General features: G+C 36.7%; 1 protein-coding gene across 5 annotated transcripts in view; it reads right to left on the bottom strand.

The window, feature by feature from the left end:
* Positions 1-14,609, bottom strand: part of LOC144638603 (transient receptor potential cation channel subfamily A member 1-like) — a 35,546-nt gene extending 20,937 nt beyond the window's left edge. The window contains exons 1-2 of one of the 5 annotated variants that reach the window (XM_078497803.1): positions 14,486-14,609; positions 477-570 (exon numbers count right to left, since the gene is read on the bottom strand). In XM_078497803.1, coding sequence (XP_078353929.1) covers positions 477-570; positions 14,486-14,599 — 208 coding nt within the window. In that variant the 5' untranslated portion in view covers positions 14,600-14,609. Of the gene's footprint in view, positions 1-476; positions 571-2,048; positions 2,247-2,661; positions 3,027-8,513; positions 8,697-11,406; positions 11,578-14,485 lie in introns of those variants that run through there. The other 4 variants (XM_078497802.1, XM_078497804.1, XM_078497801.1 and 1 more) reach the window with 4 other exon arrangements.
* Positions 14,610-19,644: the final 5,035 nt, after the last annotated feature.

Below are 19,644 nucleotides of genomic sequence, written 5' to 3'. Positions count from 1 at the left end.
AATATAATAGGAGTGGTCAGTTGTGAGTGCATTTGTTTACGTGAAAGAAGTAGAATGACAAAAGCAAATACAATTTCCTTCCAATTCTAATATCCATTGCCTGAAATTGCAATTCCCCTGGTTACACAGGTTTTCTCTTTTCTATTTCTCAATCAAATTTGAACGGCGAAGAGGCGCGCGCGAAAACGAGTCGCGATTCTTTTTTTTTTTTTTTTTGCGTCAGTATAGAAGAAAGAAAGAAACCTCTTGAACCACGGTGGATAGGAATTGATCGCTATTTTGTTGTTGTTGTTGTTGTTGTTGTTGTTTCACGTTCCACGGTTTTGAATCACATGAAATTGAAGAAAACATCATACTTACTTCTTTTCGATTTATCTGATTTCTTAACATATTAGTAGATGTAAAGACGTTTTTTTTTTTCAACACTATTGGATATAAACGTTTTAAGAAAATCCGTCTCCACAATTCATACTTACCAACTCCTTTTCCCAGCAGTTTTTGTACTTCGTCTTCATTTCCAGATAGAGCCGCATGGTGTAACTTCTGTAACTTATTTCCTTTGCTCGCTTTCTACAATAAAATTATTAGACATTGAGAAATAAAAGCCAAGTGAGCAAAGTAGTGTCTGGGTATTCTTTTCGGGAGAGCACGTGAAGTTAACGGACCATAACAAACGCAAAATTTTAGATTAAAGTAAACATGGACCAACAGTGGGCAACAATTTTAACTAAAAAAGGCTCAACATTTCACAATTAAGAATGCCTGGACATTTTCTCAATTTATATTATTATGAAGATTGCCACCCTACTTTCAAGTACATCCTCCGGAACAAATTTGTTTTATTCTCGATATTCAGTAGTACAGCGATCAGTTTCTCTCAACGCTCGAGAGTAATAGCGCTGTACATATTGTTATTCCAGGGTTAATTGACAGATTAAACGACTGTTTGCATTGTCGTTTTCTCATAATCAACACATTGGACCACAAATGTCTAATGATATTGAGAATGTTTTTGGCCATACATGCACTAATTTATTGCTTTCATCGATCATCATCATTATTATTATTTGATATGTTTCGAATGCGATTGTGCGTTTTGGTAGTAAAACCCGCATTAATCATTTCACGCCAACCGAGGAGTTGAAAGAATACCTTATTTAAGTGAGAGTAAATAAATAGTCATCAACAGAAGATAGATTTTAGTCATCTTTGTGTTCGAATTGCAATGTGGAAGAGCTATGTTCTTCAAATCTTCGAACTTCTTGCAGAGTTACCAACAAATATTATATTACTTTAGCTTGTTACTGAGCTCTAAGAGCATTTTCTATCTCCTAAAAATTCTTGATTTGTTTTTCTATTTAACTGCGTACTTGAAACCCGACTTCGTGATCAAGGTTTTACGAGTCATATTTCTCAGCCTTGAATTCTACTGCCTTGGATTTACGCAATGGCCTTCTAATTCCATCCCCCCCCCCCCCCCAGTCTGCAACTTATCTAAAACACAGAAGTGTGAATGGAACCTGTGTTCATTTTAAAAATAAATATGTGAATAAAACAGCTTTGTATAAGCATTGGGTTTAAGATTTTGCTTTGGCTCTCCGAGTACGAAAACTTTTCGGGCCTTCGAGAAACGGCCCCCTGGTGAACGGTTTTTGAACACCAGTATTGCGTGAGAGCTATGACGTCAACTCATTAGACTTAGACCTGGTTTAACAATCATATGCACTGATTTATGTAAGAACAGCTTTTAAAAAGGATATTAGAAGACTGAATAAATTGTCTGCGATTAAAAATAAGTGTTGTTTTTAGTCAAAAATGCCACCAATTCGACCTCGTTATGTTAGCTCCATTTTTTATAAAACTAGCAACGTTTTTGCTAAGTTCGTCCTTGTTTGTTAATGCAAGTGAAATCGTATTTGTACTAAACAAAGATAATTGTAAATCTATTGTACCATGTAGGAATTTAAATTGCCCTTCGCTCGGCCGCGCCAAATCAGTTTGAGTTCTAAAAGAGGCTCATAAAGATGCAAAACAAATAGAAATCTCACCAACTTTCTGTAGGATGCAAAGTTCATGATCTGAGTTTGATATGTCAAAATTTCAAAGCTTGCTTCCCTAATAACAGGCCAATATATGTTGATCGATATTTTTCCAGCACAATGGGTGCCAACGGCTGTATGCAATACTCTGTGGTGCAGATAAACCTGACGGTCTGAGCCAAATCAATTTGTTCAAAGCAGTATAAATCATATGAAATATAAAAGTTATTACATTAAAACGTTACACGTCAATAATAATTAATCCACCCGACCTGATTAGAGTAAAAACTTGATTAAGATAAGCTCTTCAGTTTAAGCCTAAAAAGAAACCCGTTCATGTCGCTAAGTATGAGTTTTCAAATCTGATTGAACCTTCTTGATAAAGACTAACTTCTAGCGACATCACATTTTGCGAATAAACTCAAATCTACTCGCTTTCCTTCTAATATCGTTGTAAACATCTCGAGTCGGACCTAGCGCTTACTGCCTACTCATGCAAATACTTAAGTAAATAACACATCAGACTTTCAAAAGACATCAAATCACCTTCTTACAATAAACTTCACACCAAAAAGTTTTGTTATCTTTCAACGCAGGGCTAACTAAATCAATTATACCCTACCTGATGGTGCAGTTTACGAATAGCATTTTTCGGTGTCCCAATATGTTTCTTTGGCGTGTTACTATTAGCATCCGTATGATTATCAGCGATTTCCGAACCGTCGGAATGCAAACTTATTTGACTAAACTTTCGTAAGCTTAAGTTTGATCGGTCTATCGTAGGACTTGTTCGCGGACTCGGTGGGGGTTGCATTGAGTTTAGGGGAATGTCTTTCTTATCCAATTTTGACACAGACCCTGTTGAAGGTTGTAGGTAGGATGTAGGCCGCTTTTTTAAGGTCTGCTTTTGGTACATATTTCCTGGAGAGGCCGCCATTATGAATGTACTAGATTGTTACTTATTTCGTGATCCTCGCTTGCACCAAGAAAAAAGACTTCTTTCGTCACACCGTTTCTAGGGAACACAGCTATTTCTTTGATTACATGGTGTTGCGAAAGATGATTGTAAACAAATTAGAATGGCGAAGAGTACTTAAACATCAATTTATTGACATTCTGTACCATCAATGGATAAATTTAAAGGCCCCGTTAATTAGACTATATTTTTAATGACGTAGTTCTGTTTACAGTAATATGATTAATTCTTTTCATATTTTAATTTTTATTCGGATAAAGAAACTTCGACTAACTCTGATAACAAGGAAATGAATGTTCAGAAATTCCTTGGTCTCGATTTGCTTTACAGTTATTTTTTCTAGACTTACGGATTCTGCGGTTTTATTTGATGAACAGAACTTTGCGTACAGTTTCAGTGCTTTAGAAAGTTATCCGTCTGGAACCTGATAAGGTCTGATAAACTAGTGTAATTTTTAAAAGCGGAAAAAATACTTCAAATTTACACGTTATTAGAAAATCAAATGAAGTGGTTTAGTCACGAAATATTCAGTGACTAAATAATAACGTTTTTCAATTGTGTGAGAGAAAACTTACTTTGAACAGTATTCGTGTATTAGTAGAGTTCAACTGTTAACCTTTTCAGGCAAAGCAAGGGAATTAATGTGTTTTTCTTTATGTTGATACAGTTATTTCAGTTCTCGTAAAGTTGTTGTGCTTGACAACGTTTGACCTTGTAAAGCAGCAGAGCGAATTATATAAATTAGCCCCTTTAAAATTTGTTAGCGAATATTTCAACTAGCAAAGCTAGCCTTCTTCAGGGCCTGTACTATAACCTAAGGAAAATAACGGCTCTTAAATTTAGTGTCTTTAGATTATAGTACTGACCCTGAAGAAGACTAGGTCTGCAAAAAGAAATTTTGGCCTATTGCCGTTGTTCCATCCTTGCAATCAATTTGGTTTTACTAACACTCAAGTGACGTCTGGTACGAGCATTAGCGATCCGGCAACAGACCAAGTAGTTTTATTTTTCGTTGCGTGGTCCCCTGCATCCAAACTGTTATTTTAGCCACTCAGTTCGGAGGCTCTTCGGAGGTGAAGAGAGCCGGTGGAATGCCTGAAAAACTTTGAATGACGTCAGCAGCCGGCCGGCGGACTGTTCACGAAACTACTGGAAAGTGAAAAATCCAATAAACTACAGGTATTTTACTAGTCGAAGAGGTGCTGGGTGGCTTCTACGATCTAAGATCAACTTACGGCAAAGAGCGACCCCCATTGGACTCGTCAAAACAATAATTTTTGCCTACGAAGCCCCTATGAATATTTTAAACTACTACAAGACTGACGACTTCAACAAAGAAACTTCTATTCTGAGGGGGCCAGAAGCCCTCGCCGCAAAACAAGTATAAAACGACATTAATATTTATCAGTTTCTTCTAGATTTTCTTTTCAGTGCAACATTTATTTGTTCTATAGCCGACTCAGTTAGAAAGTTCTGCCGAAATTGGATCTGGCTCGCTTTGCAGTCGGAATCACGCAACTTGTGACGCAATATGTGTCACGCTGTTTTCGCACGTGGTCTGCCGATGACAATAGAAGACTCTGGGTTCGTAATGAGCTGTGTAGTTGCTTCGATATCGGCTTTAAGGTACTTAATTTAGCGTTTCGGATTCTTTCTTGAAATATTTAACCAAAATAACTTGTGACACAACTGAAAATATCAACGGAAAGCAACAGGTTCTTTGTTAGATTGAATTGACCCTTACTTTTTTCATCTCTACACTCGAGGTTGGGGGACTAGCTCAAATGGTAGAGCGCTCGCTTAGCATGTGAGAGGTACCGGGATCAATGCCCGGGTTCTCCAAATTTTTTTTCTTTTTTTTTCTTTTACGTTTTTTTTTACTTGCGTATCTGTTTTAAAATCGAACGTATTTACTGAATTTCTTTCTCTAAACAGCTAAAATTAAAAATTGACAATTTTAACACGCGTGCCAAAATGAACCGCAAAATCGATCGAGTGAGGGAACTGATAACAGTCACTGAACAGTTTGCTCTTGCTTCCAATATTTTGAAAAACCCTATTACAGTTCGCACATTCTTTTAAGTTAGTATATAAGCTTAGTCAAATGCTGGTATGAAAAACCGAAATGCGATCAAACACTTCTAACATAATGCTCGCGTATCTTTGAAATGGGTTCGCAATCCCTCAGAGGTCCTCAGATTTGACTGACTGTTGATCAGCAAAATTTTTTGCCAGGTATTTTCAGTTTACGGATTTGAATATTTCACAAATCTGTGCTTATGGCGATTTTAAGTATTGCATTACTGAATTGTGCATCCTTGCCGCACAGAATTTTACGCGAAGTTTATATAGCGAGTGCACATCATGTAAAACAAAATGGCGGCTTTTTCTACACGGATTGGCACGGACTGAGGGACCCAGGAAGGTATCGATCTCGGTACATAAAGTACGCATCCTCGAAACCCAAGTGCAGTTAATCTGTACAGGACGAAGCAGAAATCGGTCAAATCGGGCGAAAATCGGCACGCAGCAAAAGTTCAATCGCGCGAAGAAGAGTTTTAAACTTCTACTACAATAATTAAGGTCATTGCCCTGAAATAGAACTGAACACAATTTTTTAACCAAACTTCGCTTACTGGTTTATTACTTTGAGGGAACTTAAATTTTGAAATAAAAAAGGGGGGTCACCAAATTCGTTTAGGAGCAGGAAGACCATGTATATTCCATATAATTCCTTTATAATTCCTCTGCGAGTACTGGCAAAGTACACTTTTTTAGCGATAATTTATTTTTCAAACACATGAATTGATCTGTTTTCATTTTACAGAAAGAATTTGATCACTACACCAAAAAAATGAGAAAAAATTGATAGGTCACCAGACTCGTTTAGGAGAAAGTGACAATTTACTTCTCTCGCGGACTAAGCCACATAGAAAAAAGCCGCCATTTTGTTGATGTTCGCGCGCGCGCGCGCACTAAATACGCGTAAAATTCTGCGCAGTAAGGATGCGCAATGCAATACAGGGCAATGACCTTAAGAGAAATCCGATGGTCGACTGATTCGTCATATGTCAGGCTCCGGCTTTAACGCGACAAACTCTTGGCCGGTCTTGAAAACCTGTTCCGACCCAAGCCGCCTAAACAAAATTTTATTAAAGGCCATTGAAAACGAAAAAATAATCCACAAACACACCAGCTAGGTTTGGTTGCCAGGCTTGGGCATAGATACGGTTTTTGAGCAGTCAGCAATGCAATAAAATATGGCGTTCAGTTATTAGACAAAATATATTTTTAAACGCCATTTAAAATGAAAGGCTTCACTAACATGGCCCTTCTAGTAATTTCTAGCTGTCCTTTGTTAAAAAAGAGTACAGTGCTTTTCAAAGAAAAAATGCTTCATATTTTAGCCGAACATAAGTATTCTATACGTTGGATACTCAAAAGCTAATTCCTCTTTTTTAAAAAACTAAATTCGTTAATTATCGTATTGAAATATGTATTGTTTGCAGTGCTGTCGGCAGTTTAATAACAGCTATCAAACACAAATTGTTATCTACAATCTATCAAATTTAGCTTCCTTCCGAAAACTGCTGTTCCATAGACACATTCTATTTGTGCTAATATACAACATGAGCGCAGTGTTTTTTGTCCTTTGAAACCGGCTTTCCCTGTTCAGTGCGAATGAGGAGTCGTGCTATGCTATATATGCTTAGATCAACATTATCTAAATGCAATAATGATTCATTAAATTAAAGTTCACTCACTAAAAACTTTCTCGGAATTTTTGTAGCAGCGACACCCCAGGAAAGAAGTTCCGAGACGCCGGTTGGATTTGTATCTGCCTTCTGAGAATCTCCGTCGACCATCATTATGTTTCAGTTTTAAAAGCTACTGCACAATTGTCTGTTGTTTTGTTAAACAAATAACACAACCCCTCCTGTAGTTTTGTTTATTAACCGTAATTTCCATAGGCTATATTTGTCATATATACATGCACATTTTTAAATTTAAAAGTGAAAACAACGAACAGGGCTGACTGGTTTTACTGATAAAGAAGTTATTTGATTTGGAGAATCCATAGTAAAAATAACCATAGAAGATTCTAAACTAGCTCTTATCAGAAGCCCGGCATATATATGAGTTTCTGATCTATACTGTAAAGCATTATCAAAAAGGAAATTTTTGGACAGCGTCGAACAGGCGCCAGGCATCAAATCGCGCAGTCATGGATTATACGGATGGTCTGGCCTAATTCATTTTTGGCGGAATCCAGTTTTGAGTATAACATTTTTTTTTAAAAAAAAGGCATTTTATTCTTGACTCTTGGATACTCTCATGGTACCAAGTAACTTCAGTTGCATGCAAGGACCGGATTTGGAGGGCCTTCCCGCCAGTAGTAACTCGGAAAGTTCTGTTTTATGCGGGTCTTTCCGTCAGGACCTTGATTTTGAAAGTTCCTGAAGATTATGTCGTTACTGGAGCGGGTTCCGAGACTTGCCTCAGAACCCGCGTGTCACTCGGTGTCACTCGTTCTCTGTGAATTAAAGGTACTCTGGATCGATTGTAATAAATAAAATGACCTCTTCAGAATGTGGAAATATTAATTGTGCCAATCCATTCAAAGTTTAGGGGCTTGTGCGAACGGTTGTTCCGGTTTACAAATTCTCCTCTTTCGCCTCTTGTTTGAGAACCAGAACTTTATATTCATTGAAGAGATTGAACTTTGCTCAGTCAAGGGACACTACAGTGTACCCGTAAGCTCTGGCGCTTTTTCCAAAGGCACATGCAATTCCTTTCTTAGAATGTAACAGATCCAGGAGTCATGCAGCAAGTATAATATAATGAATCACCGAGACAGCTGTTGTCCGTAAAACTTTAACTCGTTTGCTTAGAACCGCATCTATAGAAATAGTTCAAACGCACACATTTGAAACGCACCTGAAGAAAGATTTTGGTGATCGCAAGTCATGGTGGTTAGTTTGTGACGATAGAAAAAATTTTCAGCTTCTCGCCAGATCTGATTAGGAACTTGTTTCAGCAAGTGCTCATTTCGTTAGCAAAGATTCACCAGATGAATATCTGTTTTGCAGCGTTTCTTTTTTTCTACTGCCTTAATTGGTGCACGTGCAAAGGTGCAACTCTTATTATAACAACTTTCACATTCTACGTAAGAACTCCTTTAATTTGGTCTCTGAATTAATTTAATTCCACTGCTTTTTTCTATAAAGAAAGTTATGTTTATGCTCACATTTTATGTGCCGATGATTTCCTCGTTTACACATAATTTGACACGATAATAGTAAGATGGATCGACTGTTAAAATTAACGATACAGGTTTATTCAACCCGATTGAAAGCAACGATCCCTTGGAAACAGCGAGCCTGAAACCAGAGCGACAGGAAAACGATGCTGAATCCGGATTTCTTGGGAAGTCAGCCAGTAAAGAGTCCGTTACCTTGAGTGAATTTAACTATTTTCAGTAATCATTGAGAACTTACCACTGGTATGTTGAACAATTTTCTTATCACTTCCGAGGGATTTTTGTTGTCATTTTCAACCTCCGATATTTCGAGACCCTTATCCATGTTGTTTAGTCTCAAAGGAAAGACTAGAATATTAACGAAAGCACTTGGCTGAAGTACCCAAAATTTTTCGGTTAAATTAACATATTTCAATGTCAAGGCCTCCGTTTTCATTCAAAAGAGGTGATCAATCATTGTTCTCTAAAAAATTCCTGATAGCAAAGTCGTAGGAGAAGTGGTGACGTCTTCCCATGACGTCACCAGAACAGGCCGGGTTGCACGGCACTCGTTTAGTTTCCTCCAAAGTCGATTTTTTATGAAGGATAAGTCCCTTGGATGCCGTGTTTGTATAATATAATGTAAAAATGACAACAAACCACTTAATAATATGACCAGCTTTGTTGCACAACGTAACAGTATTAGCGGTGCTAATCAATGCGCCAAAGAAAAGCGATTACCACGCTCGGTTAGTTTGCCAGCGATGCATGCGACATTAATTATAAGACAAACACGTTCGAAGCCAAAGGAGTATGATATCCAGCCGAATAACCTCTTATATATGTAGGTTTTTGATTATTTTTTCTCACGTTAAATATATTTTAGGTTAAATATATTTCAGGTGACCATGAAAGAATTGGGAGATTGCGAGGTCCCTTTCGCTGACCGTTTACTATAAGGAACTTTTTGCATCTGTAGTTTGGTATTTACGTCATAAACTCGAGTGTAAGACTTCCTGTCTGGCCTCCTACTCTGATAAGCATCTACTAAAAATAGATTACCTACTAATAATAGATTATTTGTGCGAAAACCAGAAGCAAAACAACTTTGCATCACGTAATACTGTGTCAATTTACGCTTGCAAATAGCCACCTGGTACGCCTCCTGCCAGTTGGGATTTTTAACCTGGTTAAATTTAACTCGGTGCCATTAGCATTTGTGCGAAATCACTGAGTAACCGAGGGTAAACAAAAATGTCTTTTTTGTCGTTTTTTTTTTTTTTTAATGTGGGTAATAATGTATATATCGATACTTTGGAAAGTTTTTTGCCAGAAACGTTTCACGTCGCGACGCCACAAGAAGAACGTATAAAAGCTGCCTCGTTGGCTATCTGCCATCTCATATCCAACGTCCGCTCATGGAATAATTGTAAAATATTCATTATTAACGGTGCCAATAAATGCCCTAAGATGCCGTGAAAACGTATTACATGGTTCAGTTAGTTCATCAGCGTTGCCTGGCAGGTAAAGACAAACACGACACCCTGCCTTGTTACACACCTTTCCACCTAGTTATCCATCATGATTTTATATCCCGTATTTCTCTTTTCAAATCTTTCTCGCGTTATAAGATGACCATGACGGAAATTTGGGAGGTTTCCCTTGCTGAACGTTAGATCTACAAGGAACTTTCTGCGGCTTGGTGTTTGCGTCAATCTGCTAAAGACTTCCTGTCCTGCTGCCGCTCAGAGTCAATAAGCACTTAATAATTTATTGCATAGAAACACTTGAAAAGGCCATAAAATAAACATCGCTTTACGGTATACTATGTCACATAGAGATGCAGGAAACAATTTATATTGATACTTTGCAAAGTGAGTTATTTGCTGCAAAAGTTTATTCGCTTCACACTACCCACTGCTGAAACGTGTATACTGACTGCCTGAATATGATTCTCCGACCCTACTGATATACAAAATATAAAATGAAATATAATTTATTAATAACCGATTCCCTTCACATGAAACCCACATACTGAGCAATTAAAACCTAACTGAACAAGCCATAAAAACCTCAAGTGACAGTTCAAGACTGTCAATATATGTTAGCAGAATTTCTATCTTAGCCTTTTTGGCGCTTTCTGTTCAATAAGAAAACAATGAAAAAATTAAAAATGCAAGTATTCATATATCGACCACAGTTGTAGAAAGTTCACTCGTGCCTGCACTGTAACATATTTTTTTTTTTTTTTTTTTTTTTTTTTTTTTTTTTGGTTAAAAAAAAAAAAAAAAAAAAAAAAAAAAAAAAAAAAACCTTATTTTTCTTTTTTTTTTATACTCTTTTTTTTTAATATATAAAAAATATTTTTTTTTTTTTTTTTTGTCGGGGACATTAAAAAAATAATTTTTTTTATACAAAAAAAAAAAAAAAAAAAAAAAAAAAAAAAAAAATTTTTTTTGGGCTACAAAAACAATTCCATTTATTCACTTGGAAATTTTATTTTACTTTTTTCTTACCTATACAATACATATTCCAAAATAATATAAGTTATATAAATTCACTATATTGCATAATTCGTACGCAGATTCTTTATAAAAAATACCGCGTTATTTCTGAAAAAATTTTGAATCCCGGAAACTTTCTTCTCTTTCGGCTCTCGTTTCAGAATTTTGCTTGAGCAACACCGCACTACATGCAGTGCACCTGTTGTGCAGTTCCTTTCTTAATCATACATTGGCGTGACTTTACCGATTAATGATTTGTAGAATCAATACAAATATACCTCAAGACGTAAGCTTTATAACTGTCAAAGTCTTTAGTATAATTTTGTGTATGCACTGTTTGCAGAAGGTATTATATAATAAGTAAATGGCAAACTAATCGTCATACGGCAACTAGGAAAACGATGAGATTAAAAAAACAGTCGAATATACAGATTAAAATATACCAATTCGCCTGTTTTTTTATTTGCAAAACAAACCTAATATACAGAGGCTAAATTTTGAAATATATATGAAATGACAGAACATAACAGGTTTCTCAGTAAGACGTTAAATGTCACTTATAGTGTTCGACACTTCATTTTATATCGTGGGGTTTCCATTGTCATTTTTCTTAGTCTTGCAGTTAATTATAACAACTTGAAAACTCACCTCTGTTATATTGAAAAATTTTCTTATCACATCAACCGACATTTTTTTTAAGACGCTGTTCTTTTCGCCTTCATTTTTCGCCAGCGATAATTCGAGGGCCTCTTCCATGTTGTTCATTCCCTCACTAACCAACGTAAATCTGAGAGTTTCCTCCATGTTTTTGAGTCCTACATAGGCATTATAGCTTGTTTTTTTGTTAATTAACATATTCAAAGTTCCCGTTTTCATCTAACAGGGGTAATTAAACGGTAGAAACTCGGTGTCGACTTTCCTGTTGTGAGACCGAGAAAGGAAAGAATAGAATAATTTGCCACCCGATGGGCCACATTTAGCGTTGGAATTATTTATTCACAAATAATTCGCAAATGCCCTAATTACTACTGACTTATTCAGTTGGCTTTACAAGCTGCATGCTGTCAATGTTTTGAAAGAAGTGCGGAGCGCGTCTTTGGTCCTGAATTAACAATCACAGACGGGAAAACGCCGGTGCCGTTATACGGCGACTCGTGGTTTACATTTTTTAACAATTTTTCAATGAAGTCAGATTTAAGAAAGAACCACAAGGTTTCCTTGTTGACTGGAAGTGAACCGCTCTTTACGCCATGACTTCGAGCACTTCGCTCGGTCCCACTCCCACCCAGCCAATATAGAGCACCCGCTAATAACGACTGCTTTTGCACCGGAAGTTTTACAGAGTAAAAACATGAAAAAAAATTACACGTTTTGGTGTATCGGCCTTTATCAACACGAACAAACAATAGTGATACTTCGAAAAATTCTGTCAAATTTGGTCTTTAATGTCTTTGATCCTTAACGTTATTATCTTGCTAGAGTTTCGGCAAAGACCGAACTGTGTGGCTCATTAAAATTTCGCTGCCACCCTCAGAAAACTATTTTGCGTTCACCGACTACTAAATTTTCGAAAATTTGTAAAATTGACTCCTTATCCTTCAGTTTTCTCAATGTCAACGTATGGATCAAAATTTTCAAGCGAATAAAGCGACTAAGTTACAAATGAAAGAAAAAAATATTGGCTGGGACGGCCGTATTTATTTGTGAAGAATAATTTATCTGTCCTATTTTCGGCATTTATTTTTAAAAATAAACAAAACCGTTTTTTAAAATTTATTTATTAATTCACACCTAACCTTAACAGTTGTTAATTTTGTAGAGCCAAAATATTATATCATAAATTAACTGTTTGTGCCAAAAAATGCAAAACCAACCTCCCTCATTTTCTATTCTTCGATGAAATTGAAAAAATTTTCACCTCGACATTAAAAAGTCATTTAATTTTCGCGCAGTGCATACTAATTTTCGCGGCCTTCTTTTATTGCGTCCTCCTATTAACAATTTATAAATTAAACACCAGCTTGAAATTAATAACAATCTGCCGAAACGCTGTATTAACTATTCAGAACATTGTTCGCAATTAAGAATTTATCAGTCATTAAGACTTGTTTAAATGCTGGATTGGCGACTGTAGTTTGCTATTAAGCGTATAACTGCCAGCTGCAAACATACAAGCGGGTCTTGTCTATAGCTGTCAAGAAAGAACAACATTTCTTAATTCTCGTTCATTTTTTTAAAAAAACTGAAATTCTCAATTATCTTACTGTCTTATTATCTTTAGATTAAAATACTTTTCAAATAACAGTTTTTTTATTAGGATAAGTGAAGCTGTTGGGATAAAAGACCGTTTAACTCATATCGCTTTGTTTTGCTTTGTTTTTCTACGTTGCTGTTTCAGCTGTGCCACGAGCATATTGTAGTTGCTTAGTGATAAAAAAGAATAAACAACGTCGTTGCAGTAAAATGTTAGAGACCCCAATTATAAATTTAAGACGCACTCGTCAAGAATTGCGCCAGCTTTCTTAACGTTGATGAATACGTGTATAAAAATGTAACCAACGTTTCATATGTTTGGACCCAACAGCGCCAAATTCAAAACTGAGCAAAAAATATATTTAAAAAGAAACAGTGCCCCCATAAAGACAGTCTCAATAGATATCATTTTATGAATGGCAACACACTGGGGTTTCCTCAGCTAATTCAAAAAATTAGAGACACATTTAACTCGATTAGAGTTTGACTCCCGTTTTAAGACAATTACAATCAACAGACGCCCTAAACACCTTTCTCGGGTTGTTCTTGAATAATATGCAATTTTGCGCAAAGAAAAATACCGTGACGGTTATTGTGTACAATTCATCATCTGATTAATATTCTCTCTGAACGAAGTATCTAAATGACCAGCAACTGTTCAAAGTTCCAATTGCAAATAGACAGTCAGAAATTCTTACTATAATGCCGTTGTCGCTCTAATTGTTCTATGTAGTATCAGCCATACTTATTTTATTTCCAAAATAATGAATTTTTAGCCAGAAATTGCACCGCTCTTTTATCCTCATAGCACTCCAGTTAACATGAATATCGTTCTGGCCTGGTTAGCCTGAATAGCGCTCCGGTTATCCTGAATAACACTCCTTTTAGCCAGTTTACCGAACGGATTATACATGTTATATAGGGGTACGCAATCCGCCGATCCGTGCCCTTTTATTTGGCCAAATCCGTCAATCTTCCACTATTTTCGTTCAAATCTGAATCCCCATTACTTGAAAACTTTGTGTGGTATAGTTTTGCTGCGACTGACGGTAGATGTTGTTCTTATCCCATTTTTTAAGAAGTTCCGTTTCATTGTTTGTTTTGGCGACAATTCCGCCAACATATATACAGACGCGCGAAGACCGACCAAAATGATCCGAACTTCGTTTTAGTATCCACGATCCGAACTTCCTGACATAAAGAGTCGATCCGCAATCTGGACCAAGATTCGCAGCGAATCCGCGATCCGCTGTAGCTTCAAAATCCGCAAATGGGCTCAGTGGTGATGAATCGCAAAAATCCACAAACCGTGCTCTTTCTAAGGACAAATCCGATCGCTATAGATATCGGCCACTGCTGCAAATGAACGACTGCCGGTAATTTACCCACAGAGTTCTTTAAAAATCCCCATATCATATTACAAGAACTATTACAGGCATTATACAATTGAAATATAATACAACAATTATCTAACCTCTTCTAAAGTTGATAATCGTCTTATCAACTGGAGAGTTTCAATGTTATCTTCAATGTTATCTTTATCCTCCTCATCAAAATTCACGTCTGAGAATTCGAGAGCCTCGTCCATGTTGCTCCAACTGAAACAACTGAAATTAAGCTGGTCTGAAGTGTGATTAAACAATAGATACACAGACTCATATATTAATATATTTATAAGCTGAAATTGTAATAATCTTTTGACGTTTTTTTCCGTATTAATTTCAACTCACGTAAGCGCCACGGCTTGTCCTCAGGCAATACGTAAAGAAAGGAAGTTTTATTCTTCGCAACTTAAAAAGCAAAAAAGTTATTCTTGTTTTATTCCATTTGCATTTAGTTTAATTGGTAGTTTTGAACTAAAGCATAGCAATTGTCAACGCTAATTTTTATTTTCCAAGCTAGTTTGAGAAAATAACTTTTTAATTATTGTCATTGGAAAACTAATATTTCTTTACAAGTTATTCCGACGCGCTGTCACAACGTTGACTAGTCCTTAGGGGTTTTCATATAATGAGAAAAGTTCAGTAACAGCGAAGCGCACGAGTGACGTCATGACCCAGAGAAGACTCAGACAAACAAACTGGAATGGCGGACGATTTTCCTAAAACACTTTCTAAAACATCCGGTGTTTTTAAAACACTTTTTCTAACGAAAACTTTGCCTAGATTTGCTCTATTTCTCACAGAACACACTGATGTTTTCTGAGCCTCGAGGGGGGTAAAATCGTTTGCATTCTATTTTTAGACCTCGCGCGCGCTTCGCTCAGTTAAGATGAAATAAAACGGCTTGGCGAATACTTCATCTAAGTCGACGAATAACTTGTCCACATTTAAATGTAGCAATATAAATGTGAGGTCAACAAAACTTCTTCTTTTCAAGAAAGACCTTTCTTTTCGTTTTGGGATGGTTTTGTCGCCTCCTTGCCCTTCGCAATAAAAACAATGAACGTCAGTAATAATTTGCCTGCTTGTGCCCCCCGCATTCATATTGACGCACTATTTGTTTTAATCTGGCTGTTAAATGCGTCTTTCAGAGGCATTTACTTTCCAGCCGCATGAATTCTTTTGATGTTAAATTAGCCCTATTTTCGTAATCATATTGACGTACTATAAGTCTCAACAAGGCTCAGACGTGTTACGCCTTTTTTACAATAACACCGACGATGATCAATGTCACGAAAGACACAGATGGGATATTTTTTAAACAGCATCCCTGCGTTGTACCGGTCAAAGCTCTTTTACACCCCACGGGCTCGTTTGTCAGTTTAAAGGCCTTCTGGTTAGGCAGGAAGTCATATTTGAATCAGTCATAAATAAGCTTACATTCATAACAATAAATGTATGAAAAGCTTTTATTTATGTTTCAGTTAACGCATCTTCAAGAACAATTAAACATTAAATATATTTTGTTCTCTAAAACACACATAACCCTAAAACACACAATTCCCTCGTCATTTTGCAGTTTACCGCAAAGTTGTTGTCAGTGTGATTTCACTCTTTAGCCTGCGAGCAGGCTCTCTATCGGGGGCAACGTTCGGGGGCAACGTGAATATTGAACTCTTCGAGCGCTGAAGGCGCGTCGTTTCGCCCACGCACTCGCGCCTTCGGCCGGGTCGCGCCGCTCGAGGAGTTCAATAATAATATATTCACGTTGCCCCCGAATAGAGAGCCTGCTCGCAGGCTATTTCATCTTTGGAGGGGATTTGGGACGTGGTGTGGGGTGTCACATGAGAAAATAAAAGCAGCCTACCATAACCCGTGCTTATTAATTAATCTCAAAGACAACCTCTTCCCCCTGGTCTTTACCGCGACGTTTTTGAAAGCGCGGAGAAGCGGAGAAGGCCCTGCGATCGAGTTTGTCTCTAAGGTTTCCTTGTGAAAGCAAGTACTTTCCTTTCCCAGCACCCAAGCTTTCAGTCGTTTTAGTTTTATTATTTTCTTATTTTAAAGAGGGGGGAATTTTGGGCTTTCAGGATTTAAAGTCAGAACAAAAGTTAATCGATGCTGATTAAAGCTTTCTGTCATTTCAAAAGGTTTAATAATACTAATAATGACGATTTTGCAGCTTTTTAGTTGCAAGCTATCTGGTCTCACTGCGATTAACTTAAAGATTGAAGTTGTTTGAATATGCAGCTAACAGCATTCGCAAAAAGCGTAATTACAAATCATATGTTTCGAGGTTGCTTCTTGCTCTTCCGAAGTTTTAATGCAAGTCAAAAATTACTGCAGAAGAGCCAGCAGCCTTGAAAAGTTTGTTTTTTACCCTTTTGGCGAACGTTTTTAGCCGCATATTTAACCATATTACTACGGTCGCGCGGTCCCTTCATATTTGCATTGCCAGAGCAGAGTCAGATTTAATTAGGCAGTTTATCTCCAGATTTTGGCGTAAAGACAATTTGACGTTTAATTAGTTCTGTCTTTATTTCACAAGGTCTCCAATACGAAAAATACAGAATTTATTTCCCCAAGAACGAGTATACGAACGTATCGAAAAATTGTCCGCGATTAACAATAAGCGATACACAGTCCGGTCCAAAACCATATTTGCCAGACACAAACTATCAGGAGTCCACCATCGGTCAAGATTTGCATTTGAGATACTAGATAAAATGTAATTTATAACTGAGACTTGTCAAGAAGAAAAGAGAATTCAAAAGAATTATCAAGATAATTAAAACTCATGGCAGGCGTTTGTATTTTAAGAGGTAAGCACCTTTTCGACTCAGCTGTCAAAATGGTCATTCTTGCTTGAACACAGTTAGGCTCAAGTGGTAGTTTTAAAACTTTTGGCTGTTTCTAACGTTTATTTATCCTCACTGACATAACATAAAACAGCAAAACATGGCAAAATGAAGTCAAGATGTCGCGGTGCGTTCTTGTAATTAAATTTGCATCACAACAAATCTTTCAGAATTTTTCGCAAAGGTTCGCTTCACTTTGTTTAATTCACTTGGCTTTAAAAGTTCATCCTGAAAGTTTGTTTCAAATCGCGCGTCCTCGTCCCATATTGAAGAATAGGAGGCCAGAAACGAATAATTTTGAAAACACGAGCCACCCGCGAGTGTTCACTTCATCTCTGAATTTATCGAAAAAACGACCCGAACAGAAAACTGATTTTCAACCAATTTAGAAAATAGAAAAGCCAAAATATCAAGAAAAAGAATTGAATCTAGTAACGGATGCTCTGAAAAAAAAAAAAGATTAACAGCGGGGGCAGCTGTAGTATCAACTATTCCTTGTCGTAGACTGCTCGTACTAGGAAAGGAAAGGTGAAAGTACTTACAGTCAAAAATACATGTACAGTTTGTTAGCCAGATCAATCTCGATTTGCCTGAACAGGACAGCAGGAAATCGTTGGGTAATGATGACGCTTCATCTTTAATCGCCGCAAGTCTGAAATGAGTATACGTAATGACAGGAAATGCGCGCCCGAAAGGAGTATGGGTATTGTGACGTCACGATAGCGGGGTAACAGGTTCTTGCTCGCGGCTTTTTACTGTATTGACATTTTTACAACTTTTTGTGCGATTATGGAAAGCAATAACTTGCTGCATGTCTTCCCTTCATTTAAATCTGGTATTGCTATACTAAGGCTTTTTTCATTACCCCGAGAAAATCATGGGCTTTAAAGAACATCATTATAACATCATTAGTTTTAGTCCAATCTTAGAACACAGAGAAGGAAGGAATACAATCTTCTCACAAGAGTTCACTGTAGAATTATATGAATGCAAGGGAGGGTAAAGTGTAATGCTGGGATCAGTAAAACATAAAACAGATACTGCATGGCAAGATAAACTAACATAAGTTGTAGGTTCTTTGTTACAAAACACTAAACTGTACAAGAATCAAATTAACAAATAAAAAAGGCCTTAACAGTGCTTTGTTCTGTAAGTTAAAAGGCATGCAAGGAAATCATGCGAACATGAAAGAAGTGTGGGGTGAAACATGTGCCACATGCGAGTGTTTCTCCCTACTTCTTGAATGCTCCTGTCACTTCCTTGAGCGCTTTATAACAGAACAAAACATGGTCAAGGCTTTTCTTAAAGCATGTGTTTGCATCGACACAGTATTTTGTTTTACAAAATTCTTCTCAAAGAGTGTCTGAATTCCTTCAATATAAACATGCACCACTTGTCAGGACTTCTAATTAATTTCATGGTAAAGCTGTACTATTTTTAGTGTTCTATACTAGTAAATGTTATAATTTCCTTGAGGCCGCCCGGGGTTCAGAGCACGGACCTGCGCTGCTACGACTAGCCAGGGTTAGATTACGTCTGCGACGCAGGCTCATCATTCTAGGTGAGCCCCATCGCTATAATATGTTGTGGTTTAATTTTACTCTTGGTACAATTTGGTATTTTTCCAAAAAAAAAAAAATCCAATTTCCCATTTGGTATTTTCATAAAAAAATAATTTTCAAAGCTTATGCATCACTTACGAAAAAAAAAAAACAGTCCTAACGGGTGCTAATCAATTAACAGATTCAGATTATCACTTTCCATTCCATTTATTTTCTCCTAAAAGTATGGAAGACAAAATTTACAAACTAAAACTATTACTCTCGCAATTAAAACCCTAAAACTACGACGTTAAACACTTTTTTTTTATTCCTGCCTGGTCTCAATGTTCCCCATTCTCAATTAACTTCTTCGTTATTTTTCTACAATAATAAACTATTATCCCCACCCTTCGTTAATTTGTAGGTATTTACAGTATCTCGCAGCATAAAGCTTCTTTTATAAACCCCTGTGACTCGCAGAACTGAGTTCACCATTGTTTATTTATTAATATTCGTGATAAGAAATGAGTAATTTCCCTTTTGTATACAATATGAAATAAATAAAACTTCTCAATTATAATATCCAAAACAAATAAAGAAACAAAAGTCGTTTATTATACCGTCATAAACCACGGTGGAAATTCGATGCATAAGGCAATACCGAGAGGCGAGTGGTTTTCAACCGTCTTTTGTGCGTTCTCTGTCCGTTCTCTTTTGTCCGTGATAACAATGACAGGACTTTTAACTGGTTTTTAAAACTTCAAATTATAGATTATAAAATAAGGCTGTTTCAGCTTGCTTCCGAAACGACCAGAAAAAAATTAAAAAAAAAAACAATCCGCTAAGAAAACA

This window comes from Oculina patagonica, chromosome 14 (assembly GCF_052425735.1).
Source record: "Oculina patagonica isolate OP01 chromosome 14, crgOcupat, whole genome shotgun sequence".
Lineage (NCBI taxonomy): Eukaryota > Metazoa > Cnidaria > Anthozoa > Scleractinia > Oculinidae > Oculina > Oculina patagonica.
This window is presented reverse-complemented; position numbering and strand designations above follow the sequence as displayed.